The sequence below is a fragment of the Bombina bombina genome, chromosome 1, assembly GCF_027579735.1.
Source record: "Bombina bombina isolate aBomBom1 chromosome 1, aBomBom1.pri, whole genome shotgun sequence".
In the NCBI taxonomy this organism is placed as follows: domain Eukaryota; kingdom Metazoa; phylum Chordata; class Amphibia; order Anura; family Bombinatoridae; genus Bombina; species Bombina bombina.
In genome coordinates this window covers 142,882,189-142,897,553 of record NC_069499.1, presented here as the reverse complement: position 1 = coordinate 142,897,553, position 15,365 = coordinate 142,882,189, and the positions used below count along the sequence as shown (strand labels likewise).

Here is a 15,365-nt window from a genome sequence, read left to right as displayed (position 1 = left end):
TTATATTAGGGTTAATATAGTTAATATTGTTATTATATTATATATATTAACTATATTAACCCTAATTATATTAGGGTTAATATAGTTAATATCGTTATTATATTATATATATATATATTAAGTATAATAACTTTATCTAACTCTAACATCCCTAACTAAATTCTTATTAAAATAAATCTAATTAATAGTATTAATTAAAATATTCCTATTTAAATCTAAATACTTACCTATAAAATAAACCCTAAATTAGCTACAATATAATTAATAATTACATTGTAGCTATTTTAGGGTTTATATTTATTTTACAGGTAACTTGGTATTTATTTTAACTAGGTACAATAGCTATTAAATAGTTAATAACTATTTAATAGATACCTAGTTAAAATAATTACCAATTTACCTGTAAAATAAATCCTAACCTAAGTTACAAATACACCTACACTATCAATAAATTAAATAAACTACAAATATCTAAACTAAAATACAATAAAATAAAATAAACTAAATTACCAAAAAAAAAACACTAAATTACAAAAAATAAAAAAAGATTACAAGATTTTTAAGCTAATTACACCTATTCTAAGCCCCCTAATAAAATAATAAAGCCCCCCAAAATAAAAAAATGTCCCTACCCTATTCTAAATTAAAAAAGTTAACAGCTCTATTACCTTACCAGCCCTTAAAAGGGCCTTTTGCGGGGCATGCCCCAAAGAAATCAGCTCTTTTGCCTGTAAAAAAAACACAATACCACCCCCCAACATTACAACCCACCACCCACATACCCCTACTCTAACCCAAACCCCCCCTTAAATAAACCTAACACTACCCCCCTGAAGATCTCCCTACCTTGTCTTCACCCAGCCAGGCAGAACTCGTCATCCGATCCGGGCGATGTCTTCAATCAAGCGGCAGAGAAGAAGTCTTCCATCCGGCGATGTCTTCATCCAAGCGGCATCTTCAATCTTCTTTCTTCGCTCCTCCGACGCGGAACATCCATCCGGCACGACGACTTCCCAACGAATGAGGTTCCTTTAAATGACGTCATCCAAGATGGCGTCCGTCGAATTCCGATTGGCTGATAGGATTCTATCAGCCAATCGGAATTAAGGTAGAAAAATCTGATTGGCTGATTGAATCAGCCAATCAGATTCAAGTTCAATCCGATTGGCTGATTGGTTCAGCCAATCGCCCCTTGTGTCTGGCTCCTTTTATCTAAAGAGTAGCTTCTTCATAACCAAGATGTGGTAAGAGCATTACTTCCTGATCAACAGGCTTCTAAGGTTTTCGGACAGTGCTTACCCTAGTTTATATTTCTTTCTGGCTCTAGTAGGAGCAGATACTACAGCTGTAACCCTGACTTATTAATCGTCTTATTGAAGGCAGCTAGGTCGTTTTCAAGAAGTGTCAGTTAGATCAGTTGGTGGTGTTTTCTCATGTAAGGGTATTTCTGCAAAATATAGTTATTTTCTAAAATTGTTTGATCTGATGAAAAAATTAGGTATGATTTGTGTGGGTACCTCTTAGAAAAAAGTTGATTTTTTTATGCAACAAGTGACAAGCAACTAAAATAACACAAGGGTGTGAAATGCCTCCGCAGCTAAGGGGCTACAATTAATGTAAAAGTATCATATTGCTAAATGGAATGGCATGCATAACATTAGAATTACAATATATATGAGTGACATTTGTAAAGGAAATATCCATGGAGACAAAATGGACAACCCACATGATATAAAATCTTACTGGTTAATTTATAACTGATCAGCATCATTAACATCTAATTTACAAAGTTTTAGTAAACTGACACTGCACTATCATAAAGAGTAATATGGTCCTAGATAAAGCACTGATTTTATATTTTAGTCATATATTAATTTATTATTTTAGGTTATGCCTGGACTCCATTGGGAAAAATGCTTCAGTGTTGGAAAACCAAATATCATTGTTACCTAAAAAACTTCTCCAACAAGCAATGAAAAGAATTACATTTTGGGCTGCAACTAAATACAGACAGAACAAGAAACATCATTACTATGATGAAGAGAACAACAATGGTATTTAATTACCAAAGGGTGGGGATACACAAAATGCTGTTTTGCAAGTAAAACACCATTTATTGATTTATTTTTTAAAGCCAAGTGTTACAAGTAGTTGATATTTGTGACAACTTTGAGTTTTTAGTTCTTTAGTTACTTGAAAGGAATTTGATGTTTAAAATGGTTACCTTTTATGTAAAGGTCTTGTCAAAAGAAATGTATTAATATGTGTCTCTACTCCGTAGGAGCTTTGTGTGTTCCACAAATTGTATAGTACATCATCAATACATGATTATATTTGAATAAAACTGGGACATGTACATTGCATTTTTGAAGTAGTCGTGGTTAATTAACCTATAGGAAAGTAGTCACAATAAAAAAACCACTAATAGAGGCAGCAGTGTTCTGTATGCTCTGTGAAGATAAGTGGCTACATTTTAATTTCTATTTAATAAAAATTTTACATAACAGAAAAATGTATGTTAATTTCAGATTCGCTTTCAATTCCTTATGCTGGAATCTGTCATTTTGAATTGTAATTGTTAATTACTTTAACTGCAGTGAAGAAAAAATGTTTATCTACATTAAACGGGCATTGTACCCAAGTTTTTGTTTTGCACATTAAATGAGGTGTTTTACAAATATATTGCATTTTTTATTAAATTAATGATCTTGTGCTGATTAAAACAACAAAATGCTTATTTCTTTCCATCAGTACAGATGTGGGGATTGCCGTTTACAAACCTATGAACAACTAATACTGAAGTGTCAGTTTTTACGCAAACATTTGTTTCCTGTTAGTTATAAAGTTAAACATATTTTTGAAAAATGCATGGAAACCTATTTTAACATGAAATTAAATTGCTGTTATTTCATTGTGAGAGAGTTGTTCACGTACAATGTCCATTTAATGTATCCTTAGTCCATGTTAATGTAATCCTGTTTAACAAAAAACAAACCCATAAACTTTTGAATGTCCATATACCATGTTTAATACGTTTTTGCAGGTAATAATATCACAAAAACATTCTTTCAGCAAACATAATTTTGTTTTATACTCTATTGCAGTGTTTATCAACTTGTAGAGGTATTGAATACAGAGTTAAAGCACTGCTTTGCAGCTGCAGAGCACTACTGGTCCCAAGTGTAAACTGCCAGTAATATGATCAGTAGCAGTAGTCACACAGGTGGGTCACTATAATGGCCCTTTATCCTGGTAATCCTAAAAATCTGTTCTGTTAGTGTCCCCTGAGGAATACAATTGAGAAACTCTGCTCTGTTGTGAAAGTACATAGAGCAATGATTCCATATTGCTGAACTTATTTTGAAGGTGATGGCTAAGTTCAGAAGATAGTAGAATATACAAATTAAGTTTTATTGTGCCATAGGTTTGCTGCTTCTATTCTTGCATATACCTGCCTATGTCCTCTTCTGCTAAAAGGAGATATACCATCAGATGCCCTCTCCAACTGGTAGAAATATGAGATCAACTCCAATATTATGAAATCTTTCTTCATATGCTATTAGTTTAATGTTTTTTAATGGTTTATTGGTAACCAATCCTCTATTTTCTCATTTTATGTACTACATTTCTAAACCTTCAAATAAAATTTGTCAGTTTAAAAATATTAAAGTTCATCAACAAATATTTTATTCCACATTTAAGCATATTATTGTCATGATGATTTCTTAATAAACTTGTGTTTGTTTTTTCCCATAAAATCTAAAAAAGTGGCTAGTAAAAATATGGTACAGTTTTTCTCTGTGTTGAAGGTTAAAATGTATACGTATGCAAACATGTACGTATGTAAAATATGTTATATTTTTTGTTAATGACTATTCAAAATATATATTTTACTGTATTTCCTGCTTTCTTAGTTAAGCTTTATATTGTTTATTTTATATTCTTCTGTTCTGCTATTGTAGAAGTCATAAAAGTACTTTATGTAACGTACAGATTACCGTTGGGAAAACCACGACTTCTAAAATATTTTTCAGATATAATAAAAACTTGAAACAGTACCGCCTCTGACCCATTTTTGGAGTCTCACTTTTTGATTCTCTGGCATTTACTTGGGCATCCACATAACTTTTTCTCAAAAGCAAAGGGGTAAGATAATAAAAAAATATCACAACCACAAGAATATGCATACAAAAGTATGTATCCGGCAAATAAATTATTTGCCATTTTTTTATTAAATATGATCTTTAGTAGACGTGAGCATCTGACTATTTCGGGCCAATGCAAAAGCAGAAGATGTCAGCTGCAAGCCATGTTCTGCAATATTTGGAGCCGGATTTCTTCTTCTGAAAGTGCAACACACTAAGATCTGGATTTGCATAGATCTTAGTGTGTTGCACTTACACAAGAATACAGATGGCTGTGTCCTGATTGGTGTATGAAACTGACTGACAGCTGATCTAACCCACTTAATGACCAGAGCACCCATTATGAACATCCAGAGTCTTGAAAGAGGGTGAGGACACAGCAATGCCGAGCATCTGGAGACTGCGTTACTGTTAATGCAAAAAAAAGCAACCCAATAAAACGATAGCACAGCACTATTAGCACCTAAAGCACCATAAGCCCCAACGCAACCTAACTCTACTATACTATTAACCCCTGAAGCACCACAACCCCCAACACACCCTAATTGTGGTGTTTATTTTTACACGGCATACATTTGTTCGACTTTTAAGACTTTTTGTTACCAATCTTTATTGTTTTTCATCATTTTCACAATTTTTTGTTAATTTTATATATCGTGATTGGTTTTATGTCCTGTAATAGGTCAAGTATATGGCCCGCCTAGTCTAATAGCACCTTAGATTTGTTTTCAAACAATATCTTACGATTTACAGCGCCCCCTTAAGACACATGTGATCTTTACTGTTACAACCTAATTCCACTACACTATTAACACCTAAAGCACCATAACCCCCAACGCAACCTTACCCCACTACACTATTAACCTCTAAAGCAACATAAACCACAACAATAAACAAAACCAACATATCACAAAAACCAAAACCCCACAACAATTAACCACAACAAAGTAAACAAACATTAAAGCAAGAACAAGAAAGTAAACAACAATACAAGAACAACAAAGTAAGCAAACTTTAAATCAAAAGACAACAACAATACAAGAACAACAAAGTAAACCAACATTAAAGCAAAAGACTACTCCATATAGAAAACGTGGGTTGGGGACAAAGCTGGAACCATCTATAGTAAATTGGAAAGGGCTATGTTAAAAAGGATAATCTCAAAAGAGTGCATCTTTAGACCCTTTCTATGTGATCTGGCTATCAGCTACTCTCCAAACATTACTTCCTGTTGAGACACAACTGTAAAGAAATTGTAGCGTTTGTGGGATATTTATTTATCAGACCAATCGTGGCCAGTTGTCTTCTTATCCCAGCGTCAGGTGGAAAGATAAAGAAAAATCCTAGAACCAAACATAATAGTAAAGGAATGAGGTAAGTCATGCAGGGAAGCAAGTAGGTTGAGAAATAAGGGTTCAGGTGAGGAATAAGCCACACGGCAACAGAGGAGACAGCAGCAGAAAGCTGAAACAATAATTCAGAGCAGCAGGGATTTATATAACAAAGAAAGTTACTAGGCAGAGCAGGTACAGCAACAAGTAGATTATACAATTTTCCACAGTACAAAGGGTTAAGTAGATGAGTAATCACTTAAGAAAAGCAGGGTTCAGCAGCAGGAAGTCAGTTCAATCTTTCAGAGTGCCAAAGCGTTAAAGGGACAGTCTACACCAAAGTTTTTCTTAGTTAAAAAGATAGATAATCCCTTTATTACCCATTCCCCATTTTTGCATAACCAACACAGTTATATTAACCCTTTGAGTGCTAAGCTGTTTTAAGTTTTTATTTTATTTTTTTAAATATTTTTTTTTAACATTTCCGCCCCCCCCCCCCCCGAACCCCAAGACTTACACTGTTGGAAAGGATAGGCGATTACCTTTCCAAAAGTGGGTTCACAGTAAGAATATATGTATTTTTAGTTTTAAATTAGAATTGTGTTAGATTAAAGTGCAGCTAAACAGCTGAATATATATATTGTTCTATTGTTTATTAGCACTGTTAATTGTATTGCTGAATATTAGTAGCTGTTATCTTAAGTCTCACTGTGATATTTTAGTCTCATTGTGTTAATTTTGAATGAAAGGCTATTGTAAATCAGGCTAGTTTTAAAGGTAAACTTTTATGAGCTGTGACTTGTAACTGGGTGAAACCTCTATTGTTAATAAGGTAGACGTGTATAGTATTGTCTCATATTCTGGTTCCTACAAATATAATCCAATATGTTCATAGATATTAACTAAATAAAAAGAATTCAGATATTTGTATTAATTTTATGATTTGTAGTAGATGCATACAGGGAGTGCAGAATTATTAGGCAAGTTGTATTTTTGAGGATTAATTTTATTATTGAACAACAACCATGTTCTCAATGAACCCAAAAAACTCATTAATATCAAAGCTGAATAGTTTTGGAAGTAGTTTTTAGTTTGTTTTTAGTTATAGCTATTTTAGGGGGATATCTGTGTGTGCAGGTGACTATTACTGTGCATAATTATTAGGCAACTTAACAAAAAACAAATATATACCCATTTCAATTATTTATTTTTACCAGTGAAACCAATATAACATCTCAACATTCACAAATATACATTTCTGACATTCAAAAACAAAACAAAAACAAATCAGTGACCAATATAGCCACCTTTCTTTGCAAGGACACTCAAAAGCCTGCCATCCATGGATTCTGTCAGTGTTTTGATCTGTTCACCATCAACATTGCGTGCAGCAGCAACCACAGCCTCCCAGACACTGTTCAGAGAGGTGTACTGTTTTCCCTCCTTGTAAATCTCACATTTGATGATGGACCACAGGTTCTCAATGGGGTTCAGATCAGGTGAACAAGGAGGCCATGTCATTAGATTTTCTTCTTTTATACCCTTTCTTGCCAGCCACGCTGTGGAATACTTGGACGCGTGTGATGGAGCATTGTCCTGCATGAAAATCATGTTTTTCTTGAAGGATGCAGACTTCTTCCTGTACCACTGCTTGAAGAAGGTGTCTTCCAGAAACTGGCAGTAGGACTGGGAGTTGAGCTTGACTCCATCCTCTACCCGAAAAGGCCCCACAAGCTCATCTTTGATGATACCAGCCCAAACCAGTACTCCACCTTGCTGGCGTCTGAGTTGGACTGGAGCTCTCTGCCCTTTACCAATCCAGCCACGGGCCCATCCATCTGGCCCATCAAGACTCACTCTCATTTCATCAGTCCATAAAACCTTAGAAAAATCAGTCTTGAGATATTTCTTGGCTCAGTCTTGACGTTTCAGCTTGTGTTTCTTGTTCAGTGGTGGTCGTCTTTCAGCCTTTCTTACCTTGGCCATGTCTCTGAGTATTGCACACCTTGTGCTTTTGGGCACTCCAGTGATGTTGCAGCTCTGAAATATGGCCAAACTGGTGGCAAGTGGCATCTTGGCAGCTGCACGCTTGACTTTTCTCAGTTCATGGGCAGTTATTTTGCGCCTTGGTTTTTCCACACGCTTCTTGCGACCCTGTTGACTATTTTGAATGAAACGCTTGATTGTTCGATGATCACGCTTCAGAAGCTTTGCAATTTTAAGAGTGCTGCATCCCTCTGCAAGATATCTTAACTATTTTTGACTTTTCTGAGCCTGTCAAGTCCTTCTTTTGACCCATTTTGCCAAAGGAAAGGAAGTTGCCTAATAATTATGCACACCTGATATAGGGTGTTGATGTCATTAGACCACACCCCTTCTCATTACAGAGATGCACATCACCTAATATGCTTAATTGGTAGTAGGCTTTCGAGCCTATACAGCTTGGAGTAAGACAACCTGCATAAAGAGGATGATGTGGTCAAAATACTCATTTGCCTAATAATTCTGCACTCCCTGTATTGATTGAGGGTTTATTTTAAAGGATAATTATTTAAATATATTGTGTTATAACCCTGCCATAGACTAATATATTATTTGGATAGCACTACTGAAAATCCTTATAAATATACTGACACATTCCTAAACTGCTAAAACCCCTCCCACCTCACACATACCTTAACTTAGTCTTTACTTTGCCTCCGCTGGAGATGGTTGAAGAATGAAGCTGTGCATTTGATTTTCCAGAAGGAGGGGTTTGGTTTTCAGTCTATGTTGAGGTCCGATTTCTCCTCAGAGTACAGTGCTTGTCAGAGGGATGTATATGGGGTATGGTTTGTGATTCTTTTTAACCTCATGGGAAATTTTTCATAAACCATCCATAATTCCTTGCAGGGACTTATTTTTTGCCTCTCTTTATAGATCTACAATATACTTCTATTTCATAACTTCTGCTGAGTACTGGTTTGGCTGTCTGCTGCTTATTTGCATGTGGACCAGTGTCTATTGGTGAGTATCATTTGTTTACATTTAAACACTTATAGCTATGTTATGGGGACTTTTTAGGTTTTTATATATATATATATATATATATATATATATATATATATATATATTGCTTTTATATATGGCCCTGGGACAGATCCTTTACACTTTTCCCTTGCTGTTTTGCACGTGTCTGCTTTTCCGGCGCATTTAGATTGTATTTTGTGTGTCGGCCTTTAGGTTTACACACGCCGCAGTTGCGTACTTTGGGTTAATGCATGTTGGGTTAGCACACGTCTTTTAGTTTTTCTATAGTGCACTCACGCATCGGCCAGTTTAAGCTCTTCGGGTTAGTGCACGTTTGTCCTCGCGTAATTCCTTTTTAGGTGTTTTTTCGCGTGCGCTATTTTTTATAATGAGCATTATCTGATGTTATGTTAATGTCTTCCGTTTTGTTTTGCAGTTCGGCTTAGCACACATTGTACCTGTGAGTTTGTTTATAAAGCTACTTAGGAGGGGGTAAGTGATTCCCATTCCTCAATAGCTTTTTTTAGGGGGTTATAGTGTTTATTGCATTGCTTTGTCATATGTTATAATGGAGCAGTCTGATCTACCCAAGAAACTGAGTCTCCTGAATACCTATCTACCGTTATTAGGTGTGCTTATTGTAAAAAAGCTGAAGTGCCTTCTCCAGCTCATTTATGTAGCTCATGTTTATAATTGTTAATGAAATCAGACCAATCTAATGCTGTTTCTTTGGGTATTAAGGGTATATAACGCACCTACTGTTTGTTCATTACAGGAGAATACTGTCTTGGTTTCACCTACTGTGAAAAACTTTATAAGGCTGCAGTTTCTGAGGCGCCGCACTGAGACTAGGGATACTGTTATGTCTTCAGATGGTGAACCTATTTCCTCGTTTTTGTTTAACCCCTGTACGACGCTGGTTGTTATGCCTTTACAGGGTACGTTGTGCAGTCCTGGGCTTCTCTCTGCCTAAAAATAGCAAGATCGGACTATTTCTACATGCCCCATGAGTGGGGCACTGCAGAAATAGATTTGCAGAGTTAGAGTGGCCCTCTCTGCATGAGACAGCGGTGGTGCTGATCGTTGGTGGGTGGGAGCCATAGCAGGGAGGCAGGTGGGTGGCCCATCGCTGGAGCTGTTCCGGCCAGCGGGGATCTCAGTTCTGTCAATGCGCGCGAGCGTGCCCTCTTCAGATCACAAAAATTATCAAGTGTAAGGGAAGGTGGGAGAGGGAGGGGGCGAATAAAGGTTGGGAAAGGGATCTGGGAGGGAGGGGGTATGGAGGGGGCCAACCTAAATGATGGGTATAAAAAAGGATGGGGTAAAAAAAAAGAAAAGACAGCCCAATTTTATTGCAAAGTGGGTTCTGGCAGACAGCTGCCATTACCCAAGATGGCGGCAATTAGGTAGAGGGGGGAGGGTTAGAAAGCTATTTGGGGGGTGATCAGGGAGGTTGGGGGCTAAGGGGGGATCCAACACTGCAGAATAATATATAAAAAATAAATTATAAAAAAAGCCTTTTATTTTAGTACTGGCAGACATTCTGGTGACAATTGTGAGGTGGGGGAGGGCAGAGACCTGTTTGAGGGGGGTGACGGGGTGGGATGCGTCAGGTGGGAGGCTGATCTCTACACTAAAGCTAAAATTAACCCTACAAGCTACCGAATTAACTCCTTCACTGCTGGGCATAATACAAGTGTGGTGCGCAGCGGTAATTAGCAGCCTTCTAATTACCAAAAATCAATGCAAAGCCATATATGTCTGCTATTTCTGAACAAAGGGGATCCCAGAGAAAAATATACAACCATTTGTGCCATAATTGCACAAGCTGTTTGTAAATAATTTCAGTGAGAAACTTAAAGTTTGTGAAAAAGTTAACGATTTTTTTTATTTGTTCGTATTTGGCGGTGAAATGGTGGCATGAAATACCAAAATGGGCCTAGATCAATACTTTGGGTTGTCTACTAAAAAAAAATATACATGTCAAGGGATATTCAGGGATTCCTGACAGATATCAGTGTTACAATGTAACTATCGCTAATTTTGAGGGGAAAAAATGGTTTGGAAATAGCAAAGTGCTACTTGTACTTATTGCCCTATAACTTGCAAAAAAAGCAAAAAACATGTAAACATTGGGTATTTCTAAACTTAGGACAAAATTTAGAAACTATTTAGCATGGGTGTTTTTTGGTGGTTGTAGATGTGTAACAGATTTTGGGGGTCAAAGTTAGAAAAAAAGTATTATTTTCAATTTTTTCATCATATTTTATATTTTTTTACAGTAAATTATAAGATATGATGAAAATAATGGTATCTTTAGAAAGTCCAGTAAATGAGTAAGAGGAAAATTACAGCTAAACACAAACACCGCAGAAATGTAATAATAGCCCTGGTCCTTAAGGGTAAGAAATTGAAAAAACGGTCTGGTCCTTAAGGGGTTAAAGTTGAACATATCCGTTCTCTTTGAAAGGAGGTCTTAATTACTTTAGAGGTTAAATATCCTAAAGTTTCTGATGGTAAACCTTGTAATTGTTTAAATTTAGTTTTTAAGATAGTTGTTAATTTTCCTGAGGTTTTCCCTATTCATGATGCTGTCTCTGATATTATTTCTATGGAATGGTCTAAGCCAGGTAATTAATTTACTCCTTCAGCAAGTTATATCCTTTACCTGCTGCTAATACAGATTAGTGGGAAACAGTTCCCAAGGTGGGTGGGGCCATTTCCACTCTGGCTAAACGTACTACTATTCCTTTGGAAGATAGTACTTCTTTTAAAGACCCTTTAAATAAAAAATTAAACTATTTTCATAGATTGGAATAGCCAATAGAATGCGAGCTCAATCCTATTGGCTGATTGGATCAGCCAATAGGATGAAAGCTCAATCCTATTGGCTGATTGCAACAGCCAATAGGATTTTTTCCACCTTATTTCCGATTGACTGATAGAATTCTATCAGCCAATCGGAATCTAAGGGACGCCATATTGGATGACGTCATTTAAAGGAACCTTCATTTGGAAGAAGACGACGTAAGAAGAGGATGCTCCGCGTCGGATGTCTTGAAGATGGAGCCGATCCGCGCCGGATGGATGAAGATACAAGATGCCGTCTGGATGAAGACTTCTGCGGGCTTGGATGAAGACTTCGCCGCTTCGAAGAGGACTTCTTCTGCTTCTTTGAGGATGGATGTCGGCTCTTCAGAAACAGTAAGTGGATCTTTGGGGGTTAGTGTTAGGCTTTTTTAAGGGTTTATTGGGTGGGTTTTAATTTTAGATTAGGGTTTGGGCTTTTGAAAAAGAGCTAAATGCCCTTTTAAAGTGAAGGTTAAGTTACCTGGTTGTCCATGTAGAATAATATTCTTTGTCCCAAAATAATATGAGTTTAATTCATCATTTTTATCCAATTGATCCGTAAATAAAGTTATCGCCATAATTAATCTATTTTTCATGCTCTGCAAATTCAACCCGTTATTTTATTCTTTTTTTCTATCCGGATCACGTTTTCAGAAGACCCAATTGAAAATATGGCCGTTAGGCGGCCGTCAGTCTACGTCATCCGCCTCCTTGTTATTCTGTGCATGCGCTATTTTTATTCTCCCTATTGAAATTAACGTGCGCCCCCATTTTGCACATGCGTATTGGATTTGTTTTGGGATACCCACAATAAGTTATCGGCTTTTACAGACGATTCTGAAACTGAGTAGCGTTTCATAACTAATAACGTAAATACATACTTTATGACCTTTAATTCATTATGTTTACACTATTTTGTTAACATAAAAACCTGAACCCAATTAACGCATGCGCATTGGAGACTGTGTTTGCCGAGTATCGCATGCGCTGTAGAGATTGAAATAGCCTGTTTGCGCATGCGCATTTCGACGGGTTCATCGTGAACATGCTTTTGAAATACTGATTTTCAGTGCTGTGATGCATAGAGCAGTTCCACCCGCTCTATACGTAACAGCACTGAAAATCAGGAAATAGAGGTTGGGAGGAGTTATGGAAACGGTAGGGAAATATATATATATGTAAAAACTCGCAAATAAAAAAAAAAATAGATAAAATAAAGTTAGTGATTATCTTATTTTATTATAAAATAATGCATAGATATCTTCTAATTGACAAAACTTTACCTTCACTTTAAAATGCCCATACAAATGCCCTTTTCAGGGCAATGGGGAGCTTAGGTTTTTTAGATTAGGTTTTTATTTGGGGGGTTGGTTGTGTGGGTGGTGGGTTTTACTGTTGGGGTGTATTTGTATTTTTTTCTTACAGGTAAAAGAGCTGATTTCTTTGGGGCAATGCCCCGCAAAAGGCCCTTTTAAGGACCATTGGTAGTTTATTGTAGGCTAGGTTTTTCTTCTGTTAAGTGTGATCAGTCCACGGGTCATCATTACTTGTGGGATATTAACTGCTCCCCTACAGGAAGTGCAAGAGGATTCACCCAGCAGAGTTGCTATATAGCTCCTCCCCTCTACGTCACCTCCAGTCATTCTCTTGCACCCAACGACTAGATAGGATGTGTGAGAGGACTATGGTGATATATTTAGTTTTTATATCTTCAATCAAAAGTTTGTTATTTTATAATAGCACCGGAGTGTGTTATTCCTTCTCTGGTAGAATTTGAAGAAGAATCTACCTGAGTTTTTCTATGATTTTAGCCGGAGTAGTTAAGATCATATTGCTGTTTCTCGGCCATCTGAGGAGAGGTAAACTTCAGATCAGGGGACAGCAGGCAGATTAATCTGCAAAGAGGTATGTAGCAGTTTATTATTTTCTGACATGGAATTGATGAGAAAATCCTGCCATACCGTTATAATGTAAACTCAGCCTTGAATGCAGTAGATGTAGCTGATATCAGGCTGTCATGTATGTATATTTTACACTTCAGTTTTCTGGGAAATGGTACTTCTCTGGCTTTTAAACTGTATACATAGACTTAACCTATTTTGCAGGGACTTGCAATAGGTTTTAAATGACAATTAATTATTGAGGTAAAACGTTTTTTTGCTGGCATGTAAAAACGTTTTTTTCTCTGAGGTACTGGGTGAAAAAATGTTTTGGGCACTTTTTTTCCACTTGGCAATAGTTTTGATTTAAATTAGAGCAGTTCACTGATCCCTCTCACTGTTATGTGTGTGGGGGAGGGGCCATTTTGGTGCTTTCACTATGCATCAGAAAAACTCAGTCAGAGGTTCATTTTCTTCCTGCATGATCCGGTTCATCTCTACAGAGTTCAGGGATCTCAAGAGTCTTTTTTGAGGGAAGTAATCATTCACAGCAGAGCTGTGCTGATTGTATTGACTGTGATATAAAAAACGTTTATTTGTGTATTTTTTTTCTGCTGCCTGGGTTAGTTATCATTTGCTGAGGGGAACAATCCTTTGCTAAAACTGTATATTCTGACAAAGATTGATGCTATAACTTAATTATTTTATCTGTTATAATATTTTCTGTGCTTCTTAAAGGCACAGTTCGTTTTCATATTATTTGTAAATTACTTTGAAAAGTATTTCCAAGTTGCTGTTTATTTGCTAGTGTGTTAAACATGTCTGATTCAGAGGAATATCTCTGTGCTATATGTGTTAATGCCAAAGTGGAGCCCAATAGAAATTTATGTACTAAATGTATTGATACTACTTTAAAAAATAGTCAATCTGTACAAATTGAACATATTTCACCAAACAACGAGGGGAGAGTTATGCCGACTAACTCGCCTCACGTGTCAGTACCTGCATCTCCCGCTCAGGAGGTGCGTGATATTGTAGCGCCGAGTGCATCTGGGCGGCCATTACAAATCACATTACAAGATATGGCTACTGTTATGACTGAAGTTTTGGCTAAACTACCAGAACTAAGAGGTAAACGTGATCACTCTGGGATGAGAACAGAGTGCGCTGATAATGCAAGGGCCATGTCTGATACTGCGTCACAGTTTGCAGAACGTGAAGACGGAGAGCTTCATTCTGTGGGTGACGGTTCTGATCCAAATAAACTGGACTCAGACATTTCAAATTTTAAATTTAAGCTTGAGAACCTCCGTGTGTTACTAGGGGAGGTATTAGCGGCTCTGAATGATTGTAACACAGTTGCAATCCCAGAAAAAATGTGTAGGTTGGATAAATATTTTGCGGTACCGACGAGTACTGACGTTTTTCCTATACCTAAGAGACTTACTGACATTGTTACTAAGGAGTGGGATAGGCACGGTGTGCCTTTCTCACCCCCTCCTATATTCAGAAAAATGTTTCCAATAGACGCCGCCACACGGGACTTATGGCAAATGGTCCCTAAGGTGGAGGGAGCAGTTTCTACTTTAGCTAAGCGTACCACTATCCCAGTGGAGGATAGCTGTGCTTTTTCAGATCCAATGGATAAAAAATTAGAGGGTTACCTTAAGAAAATGTTTGTTCAACAAGGGTTTATATTGCAACCTCTTGCATGTATTGCGCCTGTCACGGCTGCAGCAGCATTTTGGTTTGAGTCTCTGGAAGACACACTTCAATCATCCACACTAGATGACATCACACACAAACTTAAATTCCTTAAGTTAGCTAATTCATTTATTTCAGATGCCGTAGTACATTTAACTAAACTTGCGGCTAAAAATTCAGGATTCGCCATTCAGGCACGCAGAGCTCTGTGGCTAAAATCCTGGTCAGCTGATGTTACGTCTAAATCTAAATTGCTTAATATTCCTTTCAAAGGGCAGACCTTATTCGGGCCCGGCTTGAAAGAGATTATTGATGACATTACAGGAGGTAAAGGTCATGCCCTGCCTCAGGACAAGGCCAAAGCCAAGGCTAGACAGTCCAATTTTCGTTCCTTTCGTAATTTCAAAGCAGGAGCAGCATCAACTTCCTCTGCACCAAAACAGGAA

General features: G+C 37.0%; 1 protein-coding gene across 8 annotated transcripts in view; it reads left to right on the top strand.

Moving 5' to 3' along the window:
• KLHDC1 (kelch domain containing 1) overlaps nt 1–4,058 on the top strand; it is a 542,525-nt gene extending 538,467 nt beyond the window's left edge. For all 8 annotated transcript variants that reach the window (XM_053697655.1, XM_053697661.1, XM_053697658.1 and 5 more), the window contains one exon: nt 1,888–4,058. In XM_053697655.1, coding sequence (XP_053553630.1) covers nt 1,888–2,062 — 175 coding nt within the window. In that variant the 3' untranslated portion in view covers nt 2,063–4,058. The remainder of the gene's footprint in view (nt 1–1,887) is intronic.
• The last annotated feature ends 11,307 nt before the right edge of the window (nt 4,059–15,365 follow it).